The 27,006-nt window shown below is 54.0% G+C and overlaps 1 protein-coding gene and 1 long non-coding RNA gene across 5 annotated transcripts; both read left to right on the top strand.

Moving 5' to 3' along the window:
- The first annotated feature begins 2,209 nt into the window (after nucleotides 1–2,209).
- Nucleotides 2,210–19,808, top strand: PFAS (phosphoribosylformylglycinamidine synthase). 4 transcript variants are annotated; one of them, XM_064582826.1, is made up of 29 exons: nucleotides 2,245–2,311; nucleotides 2,891–2,928; nucleotides 5,063–5,241; nucleotides 5,321–5,456; nucleotides 5,920–6,025; nucleotides 6,399–6,588; nucleotides 6,700–6,805; nucleotides 7,165–7,305; nucleotides 7,397–7,521; nucleotides 7,845–7,973; nucleotides 8,668–8,799; nucleotides 8,930–9,058; nucleotides 12,746–12,819; nucleotides 12,931–13,087; nucleotides 13,371–13,432; nucleotides 13,569–13,730; nucleotides 14,008–14,133; nucleotides 14,278–14,409; nucleotides 14,590–14,820; nucleotides 14,963–15,143; nucleotides 15,505–15,588; nucleotides 15,780–15,935; nucleotides 16,154–16,273; nucleotides 16,562–16,707; nucleotides 16,836–17,043; nucleotides 17,208–17,299; nucleotides 17,385–17,499; nucleotides 18,744–19,067; nucleotides 19,177–19,808. In XM_064582826.1, the coding sequence occupies exons 3-29, from the start codon at nucleotides 5,100–5,102 to the stop codon at nucleotides 19,485–19,487; spliced, it is 4,017 nt and encodes a 1,338-aa protein (XP_064438896.1). In that variant the 5' UTR covers nucleotides 2,245–2,311; nucleotides 2,891–2,928; nucleotides 5,063–5,099; the 3' UTR covers nucleotides 19,488–19,808. The 4 variants fall into 4 exon arrangements, with proteins under 4 accessions (XP_045745855.1, XP_045745856.1, XP_064438896.1 ...); XM_064582824.1 differs by lacking the exon at nucleotides 2,245–2,311 and adding an exon at nucleotides 2,321–2,499; XM_045889899.3 differs by lacking the exon at nucleotides 2,891–2,928 and having other exon boundaries at nucleotides 2,210–2,311.
- A 1,491-nt stretch (nucleotides 19,809–21,299) lies between these two features.
- Nucleotides 21,300–25,066, top strand: LOC135362976 (uncharacterized). Its single transcript, XR_010408566.1, has 2 exons — nucleotides 21,300–23,821; nucleotides 24,815–25,066. It is a non-coding gene; the product is annotated as an uncharacterized LOC135362976 (long non-coding RNA).
- Nucleotides 25,067–27,006: the final 1,940 nt, after the last annotated feature.

Genomic DNA, 27,006 nt, shown 5'->3' on the forward strand with positions numbered 1-27,006 from the left:
AATAGCAAGCCACTGAAGTAGATCAAGCTTGATTTAATAAGCATCTTCAAGGAATGTGGTGGGAGAGGGGGAGATACTAGGGAAGCACCAAGAGTGGCTGGCCCGACACACACGGAAGGAAGTGTGTTGTCTCCAGACCTGGTGATTTGAACAGTTTGTACTTGTCAAAGGGGCAGCTGGATATATGGGACCCAAGTCAGGAGAGGGATTAGGGCCAAAAAGATAAATCTGGAAGTCACTCTATGGAGGTGAAAGCTGAAAATTTATGGTGCCCTGGGACTACTAAAATGTGGAGGAGGGGCATCTGGCTGGCTCAGTTGGTAGAGCAGGTAACTCTTTATCCCAGGGTTGTGAGTTCAATCCTCACGTTGGGAATGGAGCCTTAACACACACACACACACACACACACACACAAAGAAAGAAAGAAAATGTGAAGGAAATAGGACCAGAGAGCTGAGCAAACTAAGGCTCCTGGAAGATTCTGGAAAGTTCTGAAAGGTTCTGGAAGGTAGGTACTGGATGGAGCCAAGGAGTGCCTGAAGGGAAAGAAAGCAAGAAGTGCTCAGATGTCAAAGATCAACATATGGCCTCTGTCAGAAGCGAGGCTGAGAGTACTCATTTCAATAGCCTGGAACTTTATACACCAAACAGGTAGTTACTGTTATGTCTGGGGCAGGGTTGGAATTAGGTGAACATTTTAAGTACTTCTCTAAGTTTTGCACCCTAGGTGCCTCACTTGCCTTACCCTTGTCTTGAACCTGTAGCGTGGAGGGGAATGAATACGGAGAGAGATGAAGATAAAGACTTTCACTTTTTACTCTGACCATTTCTTTGTTGTGTGACTCAGTAAAAAGACCACTGCACCAGGTATTGTGTTTGCCACGCCATGCCACGCCCCTCCAGCTTCCTTGCCCTCAGGCTTCAGATTAGGTTTGGCTAATGAGAGACAGAAACAGTTTATGTGGGAACTTGAGGACAGGAGGAGAGGACACAGTGTTATTCCCTCTCTCCCTGAACACTGTACTTGTGGCCTCCTTTGCCCTGTCGGATGCCTTTCTTTCATGGCTATGATGTAGAAACGATGTTAGGGTTCAAAGCTACAGCCAAGAATTTTTGAGACATCTTTGGTGCAAAAAGGTGGTTTTATTAAAGCACGGGACAGGACCCGTGGGCAGAAAGAGCTGCACTGGGGACATGAGGAGTGGTTCATTATATATTTCAAGTTGGGAGGAGGTTAGGGGCAGCATTTTGGAAGCAAGGTTTCTAAGACCTTGAGGGGGCTAGCTATTGTTGGGAAAAGGTCATTTATTACTATCTAATAAAACCTTAGTCGTGAGACCCCTCAGATGTATATTGGTGGGTCATATGCTTGGGGGATGATTGCCAACCTGTATCCTGGGGGTAGAGATAAAGGAAGTTTCCAAAGGAATATTCATTATTTTTTTTACAATTTTTAAATTTTTACAATTTTTAAAGATTTTATTTATTTGAGAGAGACAGCGCGTGTGCAGACGGAAAGAGAGGGAGAAGCAAACGCCCCGCTGAGCAGGGAGCCCAATGCGGGGCTCAATTCCAGGACCCTGAGATCATGACCTGAGCTGAAGGCAGACCCTTAACCGAGTGAGCCACCCAGGCGCCCCCCAAAAGAATTTTTATATGTTAAAGTAGACTTATAGGATCCTGGGGGGTTGGGCTAAGATTACCTTTTGCCCTTGGTAAAGTATTAACACGGAGGCAGCTGACTTTCTAGAGGAATGCCACTCTGCCTGTTTCAAGGACTTGTCCGTGGGCTGTAGGTAGTAAGGAAATTTAATTTTTCTTTTCCCTTCATTTCCCACATCAGCTCCACGTCTCTAGCCGCTGGACAGCACCATTCCCTCCTTTGTCCCTTTAAGGCTACAGGTGGGAAGCCCTTCCTGCTGTTGCTATGCTGAATGTCCCCCATTCTACTTTGTTCCCTTAATCCTTTTGAGAGACAGAGAGCGGCGCACAGAGGAAGAGCGGGAGGGAGAAGCACATGCCCCGCTGAGCAGGGAGCCCCACGCTGGCCGATCTCAGCACCCCGAAACCAAGACCAGAACAGAAGGCGGTCCGCGCCAGCCAGGGGCCCTCCAGGCAAGATTGCGTAGCTCCACCCCCCGGGCGCGGCTGCGCGGACGGGGGCGGGGCGCGCGGACGGGGGCGGGGCGCGCGGAAGGGGGCGGGGCGCGCGGAAGGGGCGGGGCGCCGCCCGGGCCGCGTCTTCCCTGGCGCCCTCGGATGACTCATCGGGGTGCCATCGGCCCGCGAGTCTGTTCCGGCCATCTCTCACGTGGGTATCGCTCTCCTGGGTCATCCTTGCTACCTTGCTGGCTGCATCCCTTTCTGCGCTCACCCCCGGCCTGGTTGATGCGGGCCGCTTCCGTGTCCCCAGCGGGCAGAGCGGCGTCCAGCTGGGGCCCTTCCCTGCGACCATGTGCGCGGTCCGTGGACGCGAGTCAGGGGAGGACACCCCCGCACGTAAAGTCTGCCCCTCTTGCCCGGTTTCTTCCACCACCAGAAAGCCTCCCTGCCGACTGCCTCGCTTATGTCCTCCTTGTCGTGGGGCATGCAGCCCCGATAGAGACAGCCCTGCCCCTGCGCTCTTGGAGGGTGCCTGGTAGACCTAAGGCGGGTGGTTTCTATGTGATAAATCCTGTGGCAGTTACGGTATAAAGGACAACCGTGAGGGGCCTGACCTTAGAAAGGGTGATCAGAATGGGGTGGGGAGCGCTGAGAAACCGGGATCCAGCATCCTTCCCTGAAATGAGGCCTGGCCTGAAAGGGCGGGAGGGGCTGCTGAGGGATGTAAGTCAAGAGTTCCTTCAGTCAGTCAGCAAATGCTAGATATTTTTTTTTTTTCCTTTTTAAGCCCCACCTATTTTCCCAAGCCGTGGCAATCCAGTGGAGGTAAGACAGCTGCAGTCCGTGCCCACGTGGAGATTTTGTTCTAGTGGGGAAGGTAGAGTTTTAAATAAGTTAAAATGTCAGGTATTAAAAATAAAAAAAAATAAAATGAAATGTGAGGTAGTAAATAGATAAAATAAAATTTCAAGTACTGCTAAATACTATATAGGAAAATAAGATAGGGCTGTCTGATAGGAGTGGGTTGAGGAAGTCCCTGGCTAGAGGCCAGGAATCTAAATAAGAAAGTGCTAGTTAGACATGGGACCCCTGGGTGGCTCTGCCTTAGGCTCAGGTCATGATCCAGGATCCTGGGATTGAGCCCTGCATCATGGGGCTCTCTGCTCAGCAGGGAGCCTGCTTCTCTCTCCCTCCCTCTGCCTGCTTCTTTCTCTGTGTCAAATAAATAAAATCTTAAAAAAAAAAAAAATGCTACCCATGCAAATATCAGGGTGAGAAAATGGCCTTCCAAAACTGAGGTTGGCAAGTTAGAATACAAAAGAAGCAAGTGTGGTGGGGGCGTTGCAGGTGAAAAAGATCATGGTGTGAGATAGGGTTGGAGAAGTGGGCAGGGGGCCAGGCTAGGTGAGCCAGGGTCCTGAGTTAGAAGCTTACACCATGTGTGATGAGAAGCCATGATCTCACTTATGTTGAAATACGGCAAATGGTTTGTGGTTGGGGCAGGAGTGGAATCAGGGGTGCTATTCAGGAGGCCCCAAGTGAGTGACGGTCATGGCTTGAAGGAGTGATGGTAGCCAAGATGAAAGGATATGTACAGGGGCGCCTGGGTGGCTCAGTTGGTTAAGCATCTGCCTTCGGCTTGGGTCATGATCCCAGGATCCTGGGATCGAGCCCCGCATAGGGCTCCCTGCTCAGTGGGGAGCCTGCTTCTCCCTCTCCTCCTGCTTGTGTTTCCTCTCTCTCTGTCTCTCTCTGTCAAGTAAAAAAAAAAAAAAAAAAAAAGGATGTGGACAGATTTGGGATATGTTTGGAAATAGATTTGCTGATGGATTAGATATAGAGAGGGCTCGGGAAGAAGTGAGGTTGACTGTATTTTTGGCCTGTGTGCTGATTGGATGGGGAAGACTGGGAGGACAGGAGGTCTGGAGAAGGGAGAGATCAGAATTTTTGTTTTGGCCCAAACAGACTACCATTGGTGTTTATGAGACATCCACGTGGAGCTGTCACGTGAGCTTTTTTTTTTTTTAAGATTTTTATTTATTTGCGAGAGAGAGAATGAGAGACAGAGAGCATGAGAGGGAGGAGGGTCAGAGGGAGAAGCAGACTCCCTGCTGAGCAGGGAGCCTGACGTGGGACTCGATCCCGGGACTCCGGGATCATGACCTGAGCCGAAGGCAGTCGCTTAACCAACTGAGCCACCCAGGCGCCCTCACGTGAGCATTTTAATGTACCAGTTTGGAGTGTCCAGGAGAGTCAGGATTGAATTAAGATATGGCATCTGTTGGCAGATAGCGACTTGAATGAGATGAAATTGCCGTTTTGGGACAAAAAGGGTTGAATCCTGGCAGTTTCACTGGCTCAGTCTACTAGATGGTATTTAAGGCCACGGGTCTGGATGAAGTCACTTGGGAAGAGCATGTAGACAGAAGAGAGTGAAGGACAGGTGCCTGACCTGGAGCAGCCAGAAGGTAGAGCATACCAGAAGAATGGTGTCATCTGACTCCACCAACTGGGCCCAGTCCAGCTCATCCTGTGGGTTTACATTTAGATGCTATTTTTTCCAGAAAGTCTTCCCTAATTCCTCAAGTGCTAGCCTGGTAGCCACAGTCTCTCAGCCTTAACCACACTGGGCTGGAAATGTCGGGGCGCTTGCCTGTCTCCCTCAATAAAATGTAAGGTCTGTGAGGGCAGAAATGGTTTTTGTCTTCAGAGCGGTGTTCCTAAGACCTTGCCTGGGGCCCAGCAAAGTGCAGGTGCTCAAGGATCGTGTGCCAAGGATGTACCCGTATACCCTGTTCCCACATTTTGCAGGATGAAGCCCCCCGAGCTTCCGTTTTTCAGAGTATCTCATCTCTCCGAATGCTCCTGTTTTCCCCACCCCGTCCCTAATGCCTCCAGAGCCTCAGCTGTCTTGGAAATCTGAAATCTGTTTGACAGGGAATAGCTAATTACCTTTCAGGGATCTACGTCATTTCCCACAACGGACAACTCCAGCGATGGCCTCCGTTCTTCACTTCTATGTCCATCCCTCTGGCCATGAGAGGGCAGCTTCTGGACACGCTCGGAGGAAACTCCAAGGGAAGCTGCCAGCGCTGCAGGGTGTCAAGACAGAGCTGTGCTACAATGTGAACTGGACAGGTTGGGCCAAGTACTGGATGGGCGGGGCAGTGCCAGGCCGGGCAGGGTCTCAGCATATCCCCGTCCTGTCCCCCTGCAGCCAAGTCCCTCCCGAGCGCTGAGGAGATGAAGAAGCTGACATGGCTCTTTGGCTGCCCCTTGTTACTGGGTGATGTTGCTCAGGAGTCCTGGCTCCATTCTGACTCCAACGACCTGCTGCTGGAGGTTGGGCCCAGGCGAGTGTCTCAGCCCAGGGTAAATGCATTCCATGTTCTCAGGCCGAGCTCCCTTCCAGACGCACTGCCCACCCCTTCCACTCCCATTCCTCTTCTTCCTTCTCCTGTGACCCTTGACAGATCTGTTTTTCCTTTACTCCATCCTACTCCCTGCTTAGAAGGCCATGCATCTGCCTTCCCCATATGGGAAGATGTCTTTGAAAGACTGAGCCAGCTACCAGGCACGTTCTGTAAGTAAAACAGATTGCATTCTGAGAAGTAAGATGTCAAAGCATTTTATGCTGGAAGGACGGGTCCAGTTTGATTTGAGTGACCTTCAAAAGCAGGTTTCTTGGTGCCTGGGTCTGAGGCTAGAGGCCAGTGGGGAGGGGGATAGAGGTGAGAGGTCAGTGGGACAGCTGTGGGCGGGGTCCACCTTCTCCGCTGGTGCTCTCAGGTCCTAACCATCCAGCCCACTCCTCAGGCTGAACTTCTCGACCCCAGCATCCACCAACATCGTGTCAGTGTGCTGGGCTGCTGGGCTGGGGGCTGTGGATCGCGTGGAGACCACCCGGCGCTACCTGCTCTCGGTGAGGTGTTGGGCTATCTGTGGTGAGGGGGAGGAGGAGCTGGGCCAGAGATAAAAGAGATGAGGTCCTGAACTCGGGAGAAATGGGGAGGAGCTCTTGGCTTTAGGCCTGTCTTGTTGGCAGGTTGTTCACTGCCTGAGACTTCCTGGTCGAGGGCTGAATGGGAAGGAAGTCCAGCCTGTGGTCCCCTTGCTAATCTGGGCATCCTTACATGGGCTCGTGCCTGGATGGGGCATGTCTTTCTAATCGGCACTCGGGCACCACGCAGATTAGCCATGGGCTGGCCCTGCATGACTGGGAGGACCCGGGGTGCACCACTCTGTCCAGACTTCAGCCCTCCACCTCCTGCCGTCTTGTGTGTGTTTGCCCCTAGTTTGCCCACCCTCCATCAGCTGAGATGAAGACCATCGCTCTGGCCACCCTGCATGACCGCATGACCGAGCAGCACTTCCCCCATCCCATCCAGAGCTTCTCTCTTGGGAGCATTTCCACACCTCTCAACGGCTCTATCAACATCCTGGCTGAGGGCCGGTGTGCCCTGGAGAAGGCCAACCGGGAGCTGGGTGAGCCGGGGTGCCTGGGAGGGAGGCCCAGGCGAGGCCAGTCAGGGGGCGCTGAGCCCCAGGACCTGGTGACCTGAGCCTTACAGTCATCTCTCCCGGGTTGTCTCCTAGGCCTGGCCCTAGACTCCTGGGACCTGGATTTCTACACCAGACGCTTCCAGGAGCTACAGCGGAACCCCAGCACCGTGGAGGCCTTCGACTTGGCTCAGTCCAATAGGTGGTGGGGCGATGGGGACGTTCTGAAGGCTGAGCCTGTGGAGGTTGGAAGGGAAGGGCACGGGGACTTGCCTTCGTGGCTCTCCTCTGGCTCGGGGGTGTCCCTGAGTCCGTTTGAGGGCCCGGGCTCCTCCTCCATCTGGTAGTCTATACCCAAGTCTCAATTTCATATTCACTTTGGATCTGAGCACTCCACAGTGACAGGACGTTTGAAGGCTATGGCCTTTTGGAATCTATTCTGACTTGTTCTCTATGTAAGAGTTGGCCGTTAACTGTTGCTGATTGCTGAGAAGACACGGCATGGCGTGAGAAGTGACCCAGCTTTCCGCCTTTCCTTCCCTCCCTGCATCACCCCTGCAGCGAACACAGTCGGCACTGGTTCTTCAAGGGCCTTCTCCACATGGACGGGCAGGAACTGGCACACTCCCTCTTTGAGTCCATCATGAGCACCCAGGCGTCCTCGAACCCCAACAACATCCTTAAGTTCTGTGACAACAGCAGGTGGGCTGTGCCTGAGGTCGGGGGGGACGGCAGGCTCAGGGGAGGGGAGGCCCCAGGAAGGAAGCAAGGTCCAGAACCACTGTGTCCACAGTGCAATCCAGGGGAAGGAAGTCCGATTCCTACGGCCCGAGGACCCCACACAGCCAAGCTGCTTCCGGCAACAGCAGGCCCTGAGACACGTCGTCTTCACGGCAGAGACCCACAACTTCCCCACAGGTGAGCTGGGTCCCGGGGATGGATCGATGAGATCAGAGTGTCGGGTAGAGTGAAGGTCCTCCGGTCCAGGCCTGGGAAGAACAATCAGGGAGGCTGCTTGTCCTGATTTTTTTTTTTTTTTTTTTTTAAGTAGGCTCCATGCCTGACATGGAGCCCAACGTGGGGCTTGAACTCACCACCCTGAGATCAAGACCTGAGCGGAGATAAGAGTCGGATGCTTAACCGACTGAGCTACCTAGGCGTCCCATCCTGATTTTTAATGGGGCGGTCAGAACTGAGGTTTGTCTCTTTGGTACCCACACGTCTCCCCCATCTCTTTACAGGAGTGGCCCCCTTCAGCGGTGCGACCACAGGCACAGGGGGCCGGATCCGAGATGTCCAGTGCACGGGCCGCGGGGCCCACGTGGTGGCTGGCACTGCTGGCTATTGCTTTGGAAACCTACACATCCCAGGTCCCGCCTCCTTCCTCCCTACCTTCTCTTCCTTGTCCTGGCGGGCATGGAGCACTTCTATCTCTTAGGTCATCCTGGGTGCCTTTTCTTGGGAGGCAGGCCCTAGAGTAGCTGGCCCGTTGCCGTGAGGACTCTAGGCCAGCGGAAACCCAAGTCACCAGACAGGCTTTGCAGAACCGCCATTTTCTTTATAAACTAGCACCTGCTCAGCAAGGAAACATGATACTGGGTCAGTCTCATGACCACCTGTCCCCCAAGTCCTATTTCTTTTCCCTTTTTTTAAGATTTTATTTATTTATTTGTGATGGACAGAGAGAGAGAGAGCGGGAGCAGCAGACTCCCCACTGAGCAGGGAGCCCAGTGCGGGGCTCGATCCCAGGACCCTGAGATCATGACTTGAGCTGAAGGCAGATGCTTAAGCACCTGAGCCACCCAGGCTCCCCCAAAGTCCAATTTCTTAGAGAGCCTTAAGAACCCTGATCCTAAGACTCAGAGGGAAGATTGGCATGGGACCTAGGGAGCAAGATCGGTGCTTTATTGTAGGCCCTACATCTTCCTGAAATAGGATTTCCTAAAATGGGACATTCTACCCACATGGGTGGTCCTTGGTGGCTTAGTTAGACTCTTCCTGAAGGACTCTGGCTCCTCTGTGTCCTGTCTTAACGGTCCAACCAACTTTGTGCTTTCCTTCCAGGTTATAATCTGCCCTGGGAGGACCCAAGTTTCCAGTATCCTGGGAACTTCGCCCTGCCCCTGGAGGTCGCCATTGAGGCCAGTAATGGGGCTTCTGATTACGGCAACAAGTTTGGGGAGCCAGTGCTGGCCGGTGAGGCTGGGGGTGTCAGGGATAACGGACACCGAGTACCAGAGGAGGGTGGGGTGTATGACTGAGTGGGTGCTGGGGGATACTGGGTGACTGGACTCTGCCCCCTCTCCCTGGGATGTCCACGCTCCAGGCTTCGCCCGCTCCTTGGGTCTCCAGCTCCCCGATGGCCAGCGGCGTGAGTGGATCAAGCCCATCATGTTTAGCGGGGGCATCGGGTCCATGGAAGCTGAGCATGTGAGCAAGGAGCCCCCGGAGCCAGGTAAGAGCCCGCCGCCCCTTTTCTTCATATCCAGCCAGCTTTGTCCCCAGCACTGCCGGAGGGGAGTTTAGAGGCCACTTCCTAGGTTAGTTTTTCATCTCCCAGCACATGTCTCTCCTCCCGGTACAGGTTTCCAAGGCAGGATAGGGCTTTACGCCAGTGGGGTGCTCGGTCTGCATCGCCTCTGTGTGCGCCCCGGTTTCCTCCCGCATGGCAGGGACCCACCCTGCTAAGTCAGGCCAACCCATGTTTGTTCAGTGGCTGCCGTGCGCCAGGGCTTTTATCTGCCCGCTCAGTTCAGGGGGTCAAACATCCATTAGGCCCCATCGTGTGCTGCATCGTGTGCTGGAGTCAAGATAAGAGCCAGGTCACGTTTATGGAAGAGGTGACCCAGTCACGTGGTTCAGAACTTAAAAGGCAAAAAGGTCATACAGTGAAAGCTGTCCTTCCCTTGACCTCCCAGTTTCCCTCTCCAGAGATAACCGGTGTAAACCAGTGACTTGTGTATCTGACCGGAGGTATTTTCCTGCATCTATGAACAGACCTGTATGCGTATTTGTCCTTTTTTTTTTTAAAACAAGTAACATAGGCGCACACTTTTTTTTTTTTTAATAACCACTTTATTGAGATGTAATCCGTGTACCATAAAGTTCACCCTTTTAAAGTGTACAAGTCAGCGGTTTTTTAGGATAGGCACAAAGCTGTGCCTCGAGCACCACTAACTCCAGAACATTCTTGTCACCGCCATACCCATTAGCAGTGTCTTCCTCCCTCAGCCTCTGGCGGCGGCTCATCTACTTTCTATCTCTGTGGGTTTGCCTATTCCGGACATTTCATGTGAATGCAATCACACAGAATGTAGAGTTTCGTGCCTGGCACCTTTCACTTTGCACAATATGTTCAAGAATTATCGGTATGGTAGCATGAACCAGACCCTCATTCCTTGTTCGGGACAAACCTCTCGTGTGTCTATCTGTGCATCAGTTGGTAGACATCTGGGTTCTGCCGCTAGTGTGGATAATGCTGCTGTAAACACACGTGTACATGTTTTCTGGGCCCCTATGTTCTCATGCCTCCAGCCTGTGTAACTATGAGTGGAATCGGGGGCTCGCACAGTAACTGTGTCCAGCTTTTTGAAAAACTGCCAGACTGGTTTCCAAAGCACCATTTTGCACTCCCCCAGCAGTGTAAGAGGGTTCTGAACTCTCCACATCCTCACCAACTCTGTTACCTGTCTCTCTGATTCTAGCCACCCTACGGCCTGAAGTCGCATCTCATTGTGGTTTGGGTTTGCATTTCCCTAATGACTAATGATGTTGAGCATCTTTTCACGTGTGTTTAGAGATCTTCCTTGGGGAAACGTCTTTCTGGATTCTTTGTCTTTTTTTTTTTTTTTTTTTTTTGGATTCTCTGTCCATTTTTAAATTGGGTTGTCTTTCTTTTTTGGTGGTTATAGGAGCTTTATGTATTCAGGATGCTAAACGCTTATCAGATAGATACATGATTTGCAAGTATTTTTTCCTGTTCTGTGGGTTGCCTTTTTACTTTTTTCATGGTGTCTTATGAAGAAAACAATGTTTTTAGTTTCGGTCAAGTCAGGTTTATCTGTATTTTTCTTTGCTGCTGATGGTTTTGATGTCACGGCTAACAAAACCATTGCCTAAGCCAAGGTCACAAAGACTTGCAGCTATGTTTTCTTGTCGTATTATTATAGTTTTTACGTTTAGGTTTCTGATACTTTTTTTTTTGTTTTTTAAGATTTTTTATTTATTCGAGAGAGGGAAAAGGAGAGAGAGAGAGAGCAAGAGCAGGGGGAGGGGCAGAGGGAGAAGCAGGCTCCCCTCTGAGCAGGGAGCCTGACGAGGGGCTCGATCCCAGGACCCTGAGATCATGACCTGAGCCGAAGGCAGACGCTTCACCGACTGAGCCACCCAGACGGCCCTCTGATACATTTTGAATGATTTTTTTTTTTTAAAGATTTTATTTATTTATTTGAGAGAGAGAATGAGATAGAAAGAGAGCGCACACATGAGAGGGGGGAGGGTCAGAGGGAGAAGCAGACTCCCTGCTGAGCAGGGAGCCCGATGCGGGACTCGATCCCGGGACTCCAGGATCATGACCTGAGCCGAAGGCAGTCGCTTAACCAACTGAGCCACCCAGGCGCCCCTTGAATGAATTTTTTTATATGGGGTGAGATAGGAGTCTAACTTCTCTCTTTTACGCATGGATATCCAGTTGTCCTAATGCCATGTTTTGAAAAGACTGTTTGTACCTTGCTGAATGGTCTTGGGACTTTTCAAAAATCAGTTGCCCCGGAGGTTCCTGGCTGGCTCAGTCGGTAGAGCATGTGGCTCTTGATCTTGGGGTTGTGAGTTCAAGCTCCATGTTGGGTGCGGAGCCAACTTAAAAGAAGAAAAGAAACAAAAATCAACTGGCCATAAACATAAAGTTCATAATGGATTCACAGTTGTATTCCATAGTCCACAGATCGATTGATGTATCTGTCTGTCCTTGTGCTAGAACCACACTGTCTGGATTACTACAGCTTTGTAGTAAGTTTTAAAAGCAGGCAGAATGGGTCCTCCAATTTTGTTCTTTTTTAAGATTGTTTTGACTGTTCTAGGTCCTTTACATTTCAGTGCACATTTTAGGATCAGCTGCTCCATTTCTGTGAAAAAGACAGCTAGATTGTGACAGGGGTTGGGTTGACTGCAGATCAGTTGGTAACATGGCCATCATAACAAAGTTAAACCTTTTACTCTGTCAACATGGGATCTGTTTCTATTTGTTTAGGTCTACTAATAGGTGTTGTAGTTTCAGTGCGTAAGTCTTGCACTTCTGTTGTTACGTTAATTACTGTTATTTTCTTTCTGATGCAATTGTAAAGGGGCGCGCATAATTCTGTAACTTGCTCTTTTCACTTAGCAGTATATGTATCTTGGAGATCATGTCATATTGATAAATATCGTAAAAATCATTCATGTGATCCTCTTTTTGGGGGGGATAGTGTTTCAGTGTATGGATATACTGTAATTTATGAATCAGCTCCCTCTTGTTAGCATTTACATCACAGTTGACCCTTTGAACAACACGGGTTTGAGCCATGCAGGTCCACTTGTGCATGGATTTTTTTTGAAAAAGACGGTACAGTCCTGTAAACGTATTTTCCTTCTGATTTTCTGAATATTCTTTTTTCTCCAGCTTACTTTATTGTAAGAATACAGTGTACTGTAACATATGGAATGTGTGTTAATTGTTCGTTAGTTTTTTACTTATTTATTAGTTCATTGGTTTTTATTAATTATTAACCGTTATTGGTAAAGCTTCTGGTCAATAGTAGGTTACTAGTAGTTGACTTTTGAGGGAGTTGATTGTTCTGCACACATTTTTTACTGTGCAGGTCAGCACCCCCTAACCCCAGTGTTGTTCACGGGTCAACTGTATTTCCTATCTTTGGTATCGCAAATGATGCTGCAATGTTTAATTTTGTGCATAGGTGATTTTGTGCCTGTGTCGATAAAGCTGAAGCATAAATTCTGCCGCGTTTATTTACCCAAAGAATACGTACGTTTGTAATATTGATCGCTCTCCCCTCTTGCCCGCTTCCCTTTATCCTTACACTTGTTCCTGCTCCCGCTTCTTCTGTTGGCTTCCCCAGCATCCTGACTCTGCCTTCCTTCCTCTCAGGCATGGATGTGGTGAAGGTTGGGGGTCCTGTCTATAGGATCGGAGTTGGGGGCGGAGCTGCGTCGTCTGTGCAGGTGAGTGGGACCAGCTCAGGGGCAGGCTCCGTGACGTTGTCAGGCCCTGGGCATCGGTGGGGTGTGAGCCCCCAGACCCCTCCAGCCGAGCTCTGCCGTCCCTTCCCCCAGGTGCAGGGAGACAACACCAGTGAGCTGGACTTTGGGGCTGTGCAGCGCGGGGACCCAGAGATGGAACAGAAGATGAACCGTGTGATCCGGGCTTGTGTGGAGGCCGCCAGGGGGAACCCCATCTGCAGCCTCCACGACCAGGGTGCTGGTGGCAATGGTGAGGAAAGGAATTGGGATGAGGGACTTGGCCTCCCTGGCCTCTTGCCACATTCGGCTGAGGCAGAGGCATTGGGGGTCTGCAAGTGGCCGCCGGGCCTTGGGTCCTATTCTCCACCCCCTGTACCTTCTGGAGAGGCTCGGCATTGGGGGGCGTGGGAGCCTGCTGTCGCGGGATGGTTGGTGGTGGGGGTGCAGCTGGACACATAGAATTAGGGGCTTCTTTGGAGGCCAGGGCCTGACCATGGCCGGGTCACCACCTCTCCCCTATGCCCTCTCACCAGGCAATGTCCTGAAGGAGCTGAGTGACCCCGCCGGGGCCGTCATTTACACCAGCCGCTTCCAGGTGGGCCTTGTCCCCTGAGGTCTGGCCATGTCCCCATCCCCGCCGGCCCCAGCCTTCTCCCCGAGACTCCTAGCAAAGACATGAGACTGGGGAGTGCCCACTGACCCTTCCCTTTCCTCCTCCCTCCTGGATGCAGCTTGGGGATCCGACCCTGAACGCCCTGGAAATCTGGGGGGCCGAGTACCAGGAGTCGAATGCACTTCTGTTGAGGCCCCTTGACCGGGACTTCCTCAGTCGCGTCAGCGCTCGGGAACGCTGCCCGGCCAGCTTTGTGGGCACCATCACTGGGGACAGGAGAGTGAGTTGGCCCAGGGAGTCAGTGGCGGCCGCAGTGGGTGGGCTTGGAGCTGCTTGCGTCCGGGCTGGAGGGAGGGAGAGCCGTCAGGGGGAAGAGATGAGAGGAGGATGGGAGTTGGTGACACGCAAACTGGCGGACAGCATGTAGGAGGCGGCCAGGGGCAGGTACTCAACGGGGAAGCCAGACAGAGGGTGGAAAGCGTGCTTCTGCCTGGCTTTCTGGAAGTATTCCCTGCTGGGGTTCACAGTCTTCTTCCCTCTGGGCTGTGTGGCTGTAGATAGTGCTGGTGGACGATCGGGAGTGCCCCACTGGAAGAAATGGCCAGAAGGATGGCCCCCCCTTGTCTTCCCCAACCCCTGTGGACCTGGAGCTGGATTGGGTGCTGGGCAAGATGCCTCGGAAGGTATGTGGGGGTGGGAGGGAAGGCGGTTTTCCTCCCTTCTCTGCTCCAGCTCTTGCGACCGCCCTTTGCCCAACGCGTGCTTTGTCCCCTATGTGCCTGGCGCTCCCGCAGCTGCTCACACCCCTGTCACCTTCTGTGTTTTAGGAGTTCTTCCTCCAGAGGAGTCTCCCCGTGCTGAAGCCCCTGGCCTTGCCCCCGGGTCTGCGTGTGCGCCAGGCTCTGGAGCGCGTTCTGAGGCTGCCTGCCGTGGCCAGCAAGCGCTACCTCACCAACAAGGTGCTCCCCACACCCCCTGCTCCGCCCCTGTACCCTTCCTCTGCTCCCCCTCCCCGTGACTATGGGGACTCAGCAGGCCCAAGGGAGAAGCGGTCCTGAAGGCCTGCTGCCCTGCTCCCACCGCCTCGGGCCTGTGTGTGTGGGTCCCCCGCCCCTTGCCAACCCCAGCTGGTTCTGCAGGTGGACCGCTCTGTGGGCGGCCTGGTGGCCCAGCAGCAGTGTGTGGGAGCCCTGCAGACCCCCCTGGCAGATGTGGCCGTCGTGGCACTGAGTCACCAGGAGCTCGTCGGGGCTGCCACAGCTCTGGGAGAGCAGCCTGTCAAAAGCCTGCTGGACCCCAAGGCGGCCGCCCGGCTGGCTGTGGCCGAAGCCCTCACCAACCTGGTGTTCGCTCTGGTCACCGACCTCCGGGTGAGTCCCGCTGGGACGCATCTGCGGCCACCCTCCACCTTGCCCTCTTGTCCTTCCTGCCCGTGACTTCCCAGCCCCTCCGCCCCCAGCCCAGACTCCCCACCGCTCTTCTCTCTGACGGCCGATGTTCGCCGCTTCCCAGGACGTGAAGTGCAGCGGGAACTGGATGTGGGCAGCCAAGCTCCCGGGGGAGGGCGCAGCTCTGGCTGACGCCTGTGAGGCTATGGTGACGGTGATGGCAGCCTTGGGTGTGGCAGTGGATGGTGGCAAGGACTCTCTCAGCATGGCCGCCCGGGTCGGCTCTGAGACAGTGCGGGCTCCTGGTATGGTCCGGGGCTCATGGGGAGAGGGGCAGACCTGCGGGGCTGGGCTGGCACCTCGCTCTCTTACTCGTCTTTTTTTTTTTTTTAATTTTTTATTAACATATAATGTTTGTTTCAGAGATAGAGGTTTGTGATTACCTTTTTTTTTTTTTTAAGTTATTTTAGAGATTGTGGGCGAGAGCAGCGAGGGGGCAGAGGGAGAGTGAGAGGGGACGCAGACTCCCTGCTGAGCCCAGAGCTGGCCGGACACGGGGCTTGATCTCACGACCCTGAGATCATGACCTGAGCTGAAGCCAGTAGTCGAATGCTCCAACGCCTGCAGCCTCCAGGCACCCCCACTCTCTTACTCCTTGCTCTGCAGGATCACTGGTCATCTCAGCCTATGCTGTCTGTCCAGACATTACAGCCACTGTGACCCCAGACCTCAAGCATCCTGGAGGGGGAGGTACGGGCCCTTCCCCCCTCCTCACTGCCTGTGTATTCAGAGCTGGGTCCTCTGGGAGGTCCGGGCCCCTCGTCTTGTTTCTGGGACTGGGGGTCTGTGGGTCTGTCCACATGCTGGGAACCTTAGTAGTCGTGAGCAGGGCAGGGCATTCTAAGCCGTCCAGCTCCCTCACCCCTTTCCCGTCTCCCCAGGCCTTCTGCTGTATGTGCCTCTGAGCCCCGGGCAGCACCGGCTGGGGGGCACAGCTCTGGCCCAATGCTTCTCGCAGCTGGGTGAGCAGCCTCCCAACCTGGACCTCCCCGAGAACTTGGTGCGTGCCTTTAACGTCACCCAGGGGCTGCTGAGAGGTGAGTGAGGCCTTGGGGGAGATGGTGCACGTGACTGACACATGGCAGACACTCACCGGCTGAGCAAGTAAGGAGGGTGGGCAAGAGGGGTCCATCGCCCTGGCCTCTGGTTCTTGGAGTGTGCCCACATTCTCCCACGTGACCTACTCTGCAGAAGGAGGTGCAGGCCCACCAGGTTTGGGCCCTGCGGCTGCTGAGCATTTTTCTCTTTCCTCCAGACCGCCTCCTCTGCTCAGGCCATGATGTCAGTGACGGGGGTCTCATCACTTGCCTGCTAGAGATGGCCTTTGCTGGGAATTGTGGGATAGAGGTGGATGTGCCTATCTCTGGGGTCGACGGTGAGGAGCTTGGGGTCTGGACTCGGGCCTGGGCTGCCTGCCCCACCCTGTAGACCCCACGTCCTGTGAAGAAAATGGAGTTCCCCAACCCCGTTCCCGAGTCCTTGGCTATCTTCTCTGACCACTGAGCCTGGTGACTCACCCATCTGGGACGCCCCCCCCCCCCCCCCACCGCAGACCCTGAGGCCACATCCTTGGTCCCTCTCTCCCAGGCCTCCCCTCATCTCTGACCCCCCACACCCCCCTGGCGGCACCCTCGTCACCCTCGTGCCCGCCTTGTTCTCCCAGCGCTGTCTGTGCTGTTTGCTGAGGAGCCGGGCCTGGTGCTGGAGGTGCAGGAGCCAGACCTGGCCCAGGTGCTGGAGCGCTACCAGGCGGCCGGCCTCCGCTGCCTGGAGCTGGGTCCCACGGGCGACGCCGGGCCCCACGCCCTGGTGAGGAAGGGCAGGGCGGTGCACAGCGGGGAGGCCGTGGCTCGCCTGTGCCAGCCGGGGGGGCGGGGCGGGGAGCCCAGGCCGGACACCCTCGCTCTTGGCCCTGATTGGCGTGCCCCTCCCTCTAGGTGCGAGTGTCCGTGAACGGGGCCGTGGTCCTGGAGGAGCCTGTTGGGCAGCTACGAGCCGTCTGGGAGGAGACGAGTTTCCAGCTGGACCGGCTGCAGGCAGAGCCGCACTGTGTGGCCGAGGAAGAACAGGGGCTGAGGGAGCGGACGGGGCCCAGCTACTGCCTGCCCCCAACCTTCCCCAAAGCACCCGTGCCCCACGAGCCTGGTGAGGGACTCTGGGCCGTCTGGGCTTCCCCGACCCTCAGCCTGGGGTTGCAACCCAAGGCCTGGATGCCGGGGCCTGCCCAGGAAAAGGTGTCCGGTGGCAGGGGCGGGTGGTTTGTGGTAGGGAAGGAGCCCTCTGGCCCAGAGACACTCCGCCTCCCCCAGGTGGTCCCGTGCCCCGCGTTGCCATCTTGCGAGAGGAGGGCAGTAATGGAGACCGCGAGATGGCAGATGCCTTCCACTTGGCCGGGTTTGAGGTGAGCGGGGTGGCCGGCAGAGCTGGGGCCGGGGCTGGGCCTCGGGCTGTGTGTCCTCCTATACTTCTCCTGCCTGTCCTGCCAGGTGTGGGACGTGACCATGCAGGACCTGTGCTCGGGGGCAATCGGTCTGGACACGTTCCGTGGTGTGGCCTTCGTGGGCGGCTTCAGCTTTGCGGATGTCCTGGGCTCTGCCAAAGGTAGGTGCCGGGCGTCTGCTCGCTCCCTCCGCTGCACGTTCTGCGGAGCTGCCTCGGCCCCCCTCTTCCTGACCGGGAGTTGGCCTCTCACCTCCGCAGGGCTGGGGCTGGGGAGGACATTCACTCTGGGCCGGGTGCCCGCAGCGGGCCCGTGGGTAACTGACGTGAGGCGGGGTGGCTGGGTGGCACGGACCGCGTCTAAAGGGGTGGCAAGCACACAGCGCCAGCACATTGTGCTCTCGGAAGGCAGGTTCAGTGTGGCCAGATCTTTCTGGTTTCTGAGAGAAGCCAAGAATCCAGATTGGTTGTTTTTTTTTTTTTTTTAAGATTTTATTTATTTATTTGAGAGAGAGAGAATGAAAGACAGAGAGCATGAGAGGGAGGAGGGTTAGAGGGAGAAGCAGACTCCCTGCCGAGCAGGGAGCCCGATGCGGGACTCGATCCCGGGACTCCAGGATCATGACCTGAGCCGAAGGCAGTCGCTTAACCAACTGAGCCACCCAGGCGCCCCCAGATTGGTTTTTTTTTAATGGTTCTTTTTTTTCTTTTTTTAAGAATTTATTTGAGAGAGCGAGCAAGCGAGAGGACCACAAACAGGGGGAGGGGCAGAGGGAGAAGCAGGCTTCCCGCTGAGCAGGGAGCCCGAGGCGGGGCTCGATCCCAGGACCCTGGGATCATGACCTGAGCTGAAGGCAGATGCTTGACGGACTGGGGTGCCGCCAAATCCAGATTTTTATATGAAGTCTTATTTTTATTTTTTTATTATTTATTTATTTATTTTAAAGATTTTATTTATTTATTTGAAAGAGAGAGACACAGCAAGAGAGGGAACACAAGCAGGGGGAGTGGGAGAGGGAGAAGCAGGCTTCCCGCGGGCTCGATCCCAGGACCCCGGGATCATGACCTGAGCCGAAGGCAGACGCTTAACCGACTGAGCCACCCAGGCGCCCCTGAAGTCTTATTTTTAAACGTCAGTTAAATAAAAAGTGTTGAAAATGCTCTGCTGGCCAAGCCAAAAAACTTACGGGCCACCTCTGGTCCAGGAATGGCAACATTTAAGCAGATAAACCTGTTTCTTCCCTTTGTATTTGCCCTGTAGGGGGTATGTGTGCGCACGTATGTATGTGTGTGCATGTGTGTTGGGGGCTGGGGGGCTCATGGCAGGTGGAACCGGGCGGGCTGGCACAGGAGGGCGGCCGTCCCCCTCCATGCCAGCCCACCCTGACGTCCCTGTGTCCTCCTAGGGTGGGCAGCTGCCGTGACCTTCCACCCGCTGGCCGGGGCCGAGCTGAGGCGCTTCCGGCGGCGGCCGGACACCTTCAGCCTGGGCGTGTGTAATGGCTGTCAGCTGCTGGCTCTGCTGGGCTGGGTGGGAGGCAGCCCCAGCGAGGAGGCCGAGGAGCCGGGCCCGGACCCCTGGCCCGCCCCACCTGGCCTCGTGCTGCGCCACAATCTGTCCGGGCGCTTCGAGTCCCGCTGGGCCAGCGTGCGGGTGGGGCCTGGGCCCGCCCTGATGCTGCGAGGGATGGAGGGCGCCGTGCTGCCCGTGTGGAGCGCTCACGGGGAAGGTCAGGCTCCGGAAGGCCGGCGGGAGGGCCTGGGGGCCGGCGTGGGCGGAGGCCGTGGGGGAGCTTTGCCCTCACTTCCCTCCTCCACCCCCCACCCGCCCCCCTGCAGGTTACATGGCATTTTCTTCTCCGGAACGCCAAGCCCAGATTGAGGCCAGGGGCTTGGCCCCACTGCACTGGGCCGATGATGCTGGCCAGCCCACGGAACAGTACCCCATGAATCCCAACGGGTCCCCCGGGGGGGTGGCAGGCGTCTGCTCCCTTGATGGCCGCCACCTGGCTCTCATGCCTCACCCTGAGCGGGCCGTGCGGCCGTGGCAGTGGGCTTGGCGACCTCCCCCATTTGACACCCTGACTGCCTCCCCCTGGCTCCAGCTCTTCATCAATGCCCGAAACTGGACCCGGGAAGGAGGCCGCTGAGCAGGCGGGGGAGGCTCCCCTGGGCCTGACAGTTTGTGCCCGCAGGTCTGCTGTCCTCCCCATCCTCAAACTCAGAAGCGCCCCACCTTCTCTCCAAATACGTCTTGGACAGACAAGGGCCAAAATGCCAAAAAAAACCCCAACCCTGCTGGTTTTGTTAATCTGCCTGCTTTTGCCTTATGCCATGGGATCTGTCTTTGGTTCTTCTGCTCTGATAGGGTTGTCTGTGGGCGCGAAGGAGGAAAGAGCCCGCACTGGGAAGTGAGGATGCGCGGCCGGGAGAATGTTCCATTGCCCGCCCCCCCTCCCCCCCCACACACACTCTACCCAGTGATCGCCACGCTGTGCCTGCCATCACTCCTCTGGGCTCGGAGGGATGTTTTATGTGCCCCTTCCTCATAACGGGGGCGAGGGGCTTGGGGGTGTATGAAAGCATGCAAGTCAGGACCTGCGTGTTCTCATCAGAAAAACAGCAGAAGCTTTCTGGATTCCGCTTTTTAAAATGTAGCGCTGTGCTGTGCACGCAGTTTGCAGAAGTTTCTCTGAGCCGGTCTCCGGCTGTGTCCTGGGGCTACCCCAGTGCAGCCTTCTGAACTCAGTATTTGCTCCTCAATGTAGCAGCTCCCTTCCTGAAAGAAATGGTCAGCACCTGTTTCCCTAGAATTAAGCCTTTAGCCTGCCTGCCTGCCTTCATTCCATTCCATTCCATTCATTTCTTCCTGCCTCCCTCCCTCCATTCCATTCATCCCTTCTGTCATCCACCCATCCATTTCCTTCCTTCTCCCTCCCTCCCTCCATTCGTCCATCCCTTCCATTCATTCATTGTTTCATTCATTCCATTAATGTTTGGTGATTAGCTACAGGGCCAAGCACTGTCGCTGCCCCCAGGGGTTTTATGATGTGATGGAATTTTTAAATAATAGCTCTAGGGCGCCTGGCTGTCTCAGTCCAAAGAGCATGTGACTCTTGATCTCAGGGTCGTGAGTTCGAGCCCCACGTTGGGCATGGAGAGTACCTAAATAAATAAATAAACTTAAGAAAAAATCAAACCATGGCTATATATGGCACGTGCCATGAACCAAGTGTGTGCTTGGCATTTCATCTGTATCTAAAGTATTTTTCACAAGAATTCCGCAAGGTACTTGATAGCTGTCCCCCCCCCACCTTTTTTTTTTTTTTTTTACAAAGGGGGAATTAAGGGTAAGGATTATATAAATGGCCTAGGGTCACACAGCTTGCAAGGGCAGAGCGCGGAGGCCCACTCACGCCTGCTGCTGCGCCCCGACATCCTGCGGTCACCGGTTTTGGAGGCCGGCCAGTCTTGCTGACAGCCGTCCATCGCTTCCTTTGCTCACAGGCATGTGTATGAAACTTGGACGCAGAGTCCGTTTGCTCCGAAGTAGTTCAACGTCTTCATTAAAGACATTTCCCCAAGGGCGCCTGGGTGGCTCAGTTGGTTGGGCGACTGCCTTCGGCTCAGGTCATGATCCGGGAGTCCCGGGATCGAGTCCCGCATCGGGCTCCCTGCTCGGCGGGGAGTCTGCTTCTCCCTGTGACCCTCCTCCCTCTCGTGCTCTCTGTCTCTCATTCTCTCTCTCGCAAATAAATAAATAAAATCTTTAAAAAAAAAAAAAAAAGACATTTCCCCAAGAATGGAGACTGGAGTCAGATCCTGGAGGGCGAGGCGGGGGGGCCCTGGCGGGTGGGAGGGCAGGGGCGGCTGAGCACAGTCCTCTGGTGGGACAGCGGGAGAAGAGACGGAGTGTATCATAGTGATGATACAATGTTAAATGATCTCCATGAAGAAAACTGTTTCAGGCCTCTTGCTGCTTTGCAAACTGACTCTGAGCGGCTGGGTGGGGGTGGGGTGCAGATGGGGGGGACTCTTGGGCCATTTTTGGCATTTGAATATTCCCTGATGTTGGGAAACCATATGTATAATTAAAAAGAAAACAGGGGTGCCTGGGTAGCTCAGTCAGTTGGGCTTTCGACTCTTGGTTTCGGCTCAGGTCATGATCTCAGGGTCGTGGGATCGAGCCCCACGTTGGGCTCCAAGCTAGGTGGGGAGTCTGCTTAGGGTTCTCTCTCTCTCTCTCCCCCCCTCTGCCCCTCCCCTGCTCATGCTCTTTCTTTCAAATAAAGCCTTTAAAAAAAAAAAAAGTTGGGTGGAAAAATAGCTCCTACGCTGAGAGATGCCTTTAAAAAAAATTCTTGGGGCGCCTGGGTGGTTCCGGTTGGTTTAGCATCTGCTTTCAGCTTGGGTTGTGATCCTGGAGTCCCGGGATCAAGCACCCACATCGGGCTCCCTGCTCAAAGGGGAGTCTGCTTCCCTCCGCCTCTGTCCCTCTCCCTGCTTGTGCTGTCTGTCTCAAAAAAAATGCTTTCCCTCTTCCTTTGCCCCTCCCCCCACCTTTCTCTCTCTCCCTCTCTTAAAACAATAGGCCCCAAATGACATCACTTAGGCCAAGTCCCCAAAAGGGGGCTTAATACCTAATCTGCATTGTCGACCTCCCCCTAAAATGTACTTTTATTTTTTAAGCTTTATTTATTTTAGAGAGAGCATGAGCTGGATGGACAGAGGGAGAGTGAATCTCAGGCAGACTCCGTGCTCAGCTCGGAGCCCAATGCAGGGCTCAATCTCATGACCCCAACCAAGATTATGACCTGAGCTAAAACCAAGAATTTAATGTTTAACTGACTGCACCACCCATGCACCCCCCAAAATGTAGTCTTTTTTTTTTAACTTTTTTTTTAAAGATTTTATTTATTCAATTGAGAGAGAGAATACAAGCAGGGGAAGCGGCGGGCAGAGGGAGAGGGAGAAGCAGGCTTCCCGCTGAGCAGGGAGCGCAATGTGGGGCTCCATCCCAGGACGCTGGGATCATGACCTGAGCCAAAGGCAGACGCTTAACGACTGAGCCACCCAGGTGCCCCCCAAAATGTAGTCTTAACTGGTCAGTGGAGTTTTCCGATGGGCACCAATGAGTCTGCCACATGGGCCTCTCCATCTCCCAAAGGAAGCTGTAATGTGCATGGTGAGACTCCCTGTTCTCCCCACTAAGGGAAAGTGATCTTGTCAGGAACAGTCCTTTTACTATTCACTTTCTTTTTTTTTAAGATTATTTATTTATTTATTTATTTATTTATTTATTTATTTATTTATTTATTTATCAGAGACAGTGAGATTAGGAACACAAGCAGGGGGAGTGGGAGAGGGAGAAGCAGGCTTCCGGCTGAGCAGGGAGCCCGATGCGGGGCTCGATCCCAGGACCCTGGGATCATGACCTGAGCTGAAGGCAGACACTTAACGACTGAGCCACCGAGGGGCCCCTACTATTCACTTTCTTGCCCCCATCCTCCTTCCACTGTACAACTGCTGAGAGCCCCCCCACTCCACTTGCTAGATGGGTTACTGCCCGATTCACGAATCATCCGATAAGGCCAATTAGATCTTCACATGTACTCAGTTGAATTTTTTAACCATTATCTTTTAAATTTATGGATAATCCCAAATGCAGAACATTGGGACTGATACCAAGACTTAGATGTTAAGTTTACTTAGGGCTTGATGCAAAAGGAGGGTGGTGTGTGAGGTGACCGCCGATTGGCTGTGATCGGTACGTGCGTGCATCTGGAGATAGAGAGGCTTCTGGTTCGGAGCACCCTGGCCAAGCAAGACCCATCCTCAACCATGACCGGGACTGAGGCCATGCAGCTTCCCAGCCCTGTCTTTGCCGGTCCCAGACCCAGCTCTTGCCTCTGCCCACACCTTGCAAAGACCCCCTAGCAAACCCCCGACAGGCTGCCTGTCCTCATTTTCTTCACAGGAAACCAGCTACTCCAAAAGCCCCTCCACAACCCTCCCAAGTGGTGGCTTTCATTCTCAAACCTCACACACCTCTCAGGGATTTGGGGTTTGGGTCCTCCCTGTACCACTTCCAGATTATTCTCCACCCCTTTTGAAGAAAAGCTTGCCCCATTTTAGGCTCACGCCATCCTACTAAACTGCCTTCACCCCCTACTTGGTATTCTGCTGGCTTCTCAATCATCCCCTGTGAAAGAGACGGCCAGTCGTTCCCCAATATCTGCTTCCTCCTCTACAAATATAACGCTCAAGTATTTTAGCAGGGGTTGTGGTGTGCTCAAAGATGACGTCTCCCAGCTGCCCTTAACAGGTGGGATTATATTCTGACCAACAGGAGAGAAAACAATGAATACAACTTCCAAGTGTTCTTAAAGGAAGGGTGCATGCTTCTCTTCAGCTTTTCTTGCTTCCTGCTGTCTGGGTTGAAGACGTGATGGCTGGAACTCCAGCACCCATATTGGATCATGAGGTAGATTTTGAAATTGGTATCACGTGGTACAGAGTAACAAGGTAGGAGGAGACTGGGTTTCTCGACACTGAAGACTACATATGAGCTCTGGAGGTCTCTCGTGTGAAAGACAAACTTCTGTCTTGTTTAGCCTTACTTTGGTGTTTTCTATCACTTGTAGCCACCCTTCCCAACTCCCCCTCATTCTTCAAGGGCATTGGTTCCTGGTTCATAGTCTTGCTGTCCACCTCAATCTCTCCCATTGTCCTGGATTCACGTCAGTGACCATTTCACACTCTGGACCTTTCTCCAGTGACTTCCTACATTCCACCTTGGCCAACCACCTCCCTTGGGTTTTGTCATCCTCCAGATCCGCTGCTCCTCCAAGCTCGCTGACCCAAGCACCCTACCTGTGACCATAACCTCCCTTCCTTGCACCTTCTTTCTTCATCTTCAGTACTCTGAGATCTCAAAGTCATCAGGACCTCCCACTCAGTAACACCTTCCCCCCAATTCACTTCTTTCTTCCCCACTCATCTGACTTCCAGGCATAACTTATCCAATGCCCTTTAAGTTGACCACATATCTTTTCATCATTCCCATGTGACAAAATCCAACCCATCAGCTTTCTCTGAGAAAGCCAGACAACAGGGCAGACTGTCTCATGAATTCATCCTGACCCACCCATGGGGGAAACATGGAATGGGAATTAGACATCAAAGGCAGTAAGCGGGACCTGAGCTCTAAAAAAAGCCACCTAGAGGCGCCTGGCTGGCTCAGTCAGTTGAGCATCTGACTCTTGATTTCTGCTCAGGTCATGATCTCACGGTCGTGATGGAGCCTGTGTCGGGCTCATGCTGAGCATGCATGGAACCTGCTTGGGATTCTTTCTTTCTCTCTGCCCCCACCCCTGGTGCTCAGGCTTACTCTCTCAAAGACAAAACAAAACAAAACTTCTATGGCAACATCTAAAGCTAATAATCAGGTCCTGTCCTTTTTTCGGGGTTTCATCAGCCAACAGCTCAACACTGCAAGCTCCGAACACCCTTTCCGGCCAAGGTCACTGCTGTGATGGATTCTCGGCATCGCAATCTTACATTGAGCTATGTGTTCCTCTGATCAACAATCTGTCTCCTCAGTTGAGTGTAAGCTCCATGGGAGTGGGAACTCCATCTCCGTCCTCCCCTGTGTCCTCCCACCTGGCACGGCACCTGTCACCCACTAGGAACACATGAATAAATACAAATGTTGACATTGGTAAAGATAGATACACTCGGGGTTGTTTTTGTTTTTGTTTTTTTTTTCTCTTTAATAGAAGCGTGAACTTAGTCTCGTTTCCAGTGGCTTGGCTTTGCAGGCTCTCTAAGCATTTCCTCCTTTTACTTCCCTTCTCTAGTGGTTCAAAGTTACAAGCTCTTGTCATCACATCAAATGAGGGACACTGTGTGTCTGTGTTGAGGTGAGGGTAGAGGGACACGAGAACAGTAAGCCTTACTTTTTTCTCAGTTTAACACCTGCCTGGCAGCCCCCAGGGTCCCGGGGGTGGGGCAAGCCTATTTCCCCACCTCCTGCTCTATTCAAGACCCCGGGGTGGAAATCAAAGAAATTTCAGCCTGTCCTTGGACACGTGGGGGCAGCACCCAGATGGTGGAGCCCCGTGTACTGCTGGGGTGGGCCTTGGGTTGGAGTCCTGTCTCAGGCTTCAGGAAAGACCATCCTGTGTGAGCAGCCCACTAGGAGTGCCTGAGATGGTGAGTCATTTCCCCCTGAGAAGGGGTGGGTCTGTGCAGCTTTGTCTGCTGGAGGAGAAGCTTGTGGCCACAGAATGGGACAAAGGGTGTGAAACAGCCCTGCTGGATCTCTCATTCAGGTAAGAGAATGGTCAAGGGCTTCCTCCTAGGAGGGAGGGAGACAGAGTCGAAATGAGCCATCTCCACGAAGGATCTTTCAGGGGAGGCTAGGGTACCGTGGGAGCTCTCCGCAGGGAGTGGGGCCCCAGCTTTCAGGCTCAGGGAGGGGGTCCCAGGGTAAACTGAGGCCTGAGGGAGGGAGGAATAGCAGCTTGTTCCAGGGAAGTGGGGAGGACAGCTGAGGAAAATAACTGTCCTTGCAAAGCCTCCCAGGCGAGCACCATGGTGACTTAAGGACCTGAACAAAGATGAGAACCTGGAACATTATCTACAGGGGGGAGAGAGGACGGGCACAGTGAAAGACCTAACAACGCGTGTTAGGGATTCTGGACTTCATCCCAAGAGCAATGGGGGATCTCTCTAGAAGGGCTCTATATAGGGATGGAGACATGACCACTGGAGCCCACAGAAGAGGATGTGGGGAGTCCAGTAAGCGCTCTCCAGGCAGGAAATGCTGGCCCAGACTGGGGTGGTGGAAACGTAGATGGAGAGAAATGGAACGATCCCAGAGACGCTAGGGGACAGAATCGCCGGGAACTGGATGTGGGGGGTGGGGGGACGAGGAGAGAGCGGAGCCAATGGTGAAGCCCAGACGTCCTGCTTGGACCACCGGGTAGGCGATGATCTCATTATTTGTGGTTGGAACACAGGGGATGGCGCCCATTTGGGAGGAGGATGACCTGCTCTGCTCTGGAGGTGCCGAGTCTGAGGCATTAGTGGGATGAATGAACGGAGGTATCCAGCAGGCAGGCAGGAGAGATCTGGGATGGAGATGACTGGGGAGTCCCTGGGTGTATGTACGGAAAAGGTCATCTAGGAGGTTAGGGTCCTGCTAACCCGTGTTTAAGGGGTTGGCGGAAAAACAGGAGGCTGAGTGGCTGGCTTCCCAGGGCCTGAGTCACTGGAGTATCCTGGGACACCCCTGGGAAGGAGCCAGCCCAAGTCCTTCACCACGGAGTCCTAGCTCTGCTGACCCCGTCTTCACCCCGAGACAAACTCTTCCGGCATCAGGATCCTTTCCCCACCGAGCGCACGCAGCCCTCCCCACTCCCAAACACTTCCCCTACGGCCGGTTACAAGGACATGACCTTAGCCAAATAAAGCAGACAGAGGAAAAGAACCAAGTTATGCGGCACTTTGGGGGGGCTGGGGCCCCGCGGACTCCCAAGGGCACCTCCTAGGAGAATGTGATGTACCTCACCCTCCCCATGAGGCTCCATCAGATGCTGAGAGCTGCGACAGTGGGACCCCTCCCCACTCCCCCTCGCTCAGATGCAGGCCAGGCCACCCGGGGGA

The sequence above is a fragment of the Mirounga angustirostris genome, unplaced genomic scaffold (genome assembly GCF_029215605.1).
Source record: "Mirounga angustirostris isolate CCGP_5_RB_7025 unplaced genomic scaffold, mMirAng1.0.hap1 SCAF_17, whole genome shotgun sequence".
Taxonomy (NCBI): Eukaryota; Metazoa; Chordata; class Mammalia; order Carnivora; family Phocidae; genus Mirounga; species Mirounga angustirostris.

Bases quoted from the DNA above. Each gene is read 5' to 3' on its own strand.
- PFAS (XM_064582824.1), top strand. From the start codon at position 2,389: ATGCGGGCCGCTTCCGTGTCCCCAGCGGGCAGAGCGGCGTCCAGCTGG. The intron at 14,821-14,962 runs GTGAGTCCCGCT...GCCGCTTCCCAG, and splicing joins CTCTGGTCACCGACCTCCGG to GACGTGAAGTGCAGCGGGAA. The intron at 17,300-17,384 runs GTGAGCGGGGTG...CTGTCCTGCCAG, and splicing joins TCCACTTGGCCGGGTTTGAG to GTGTGGGACGTGACCATGCA.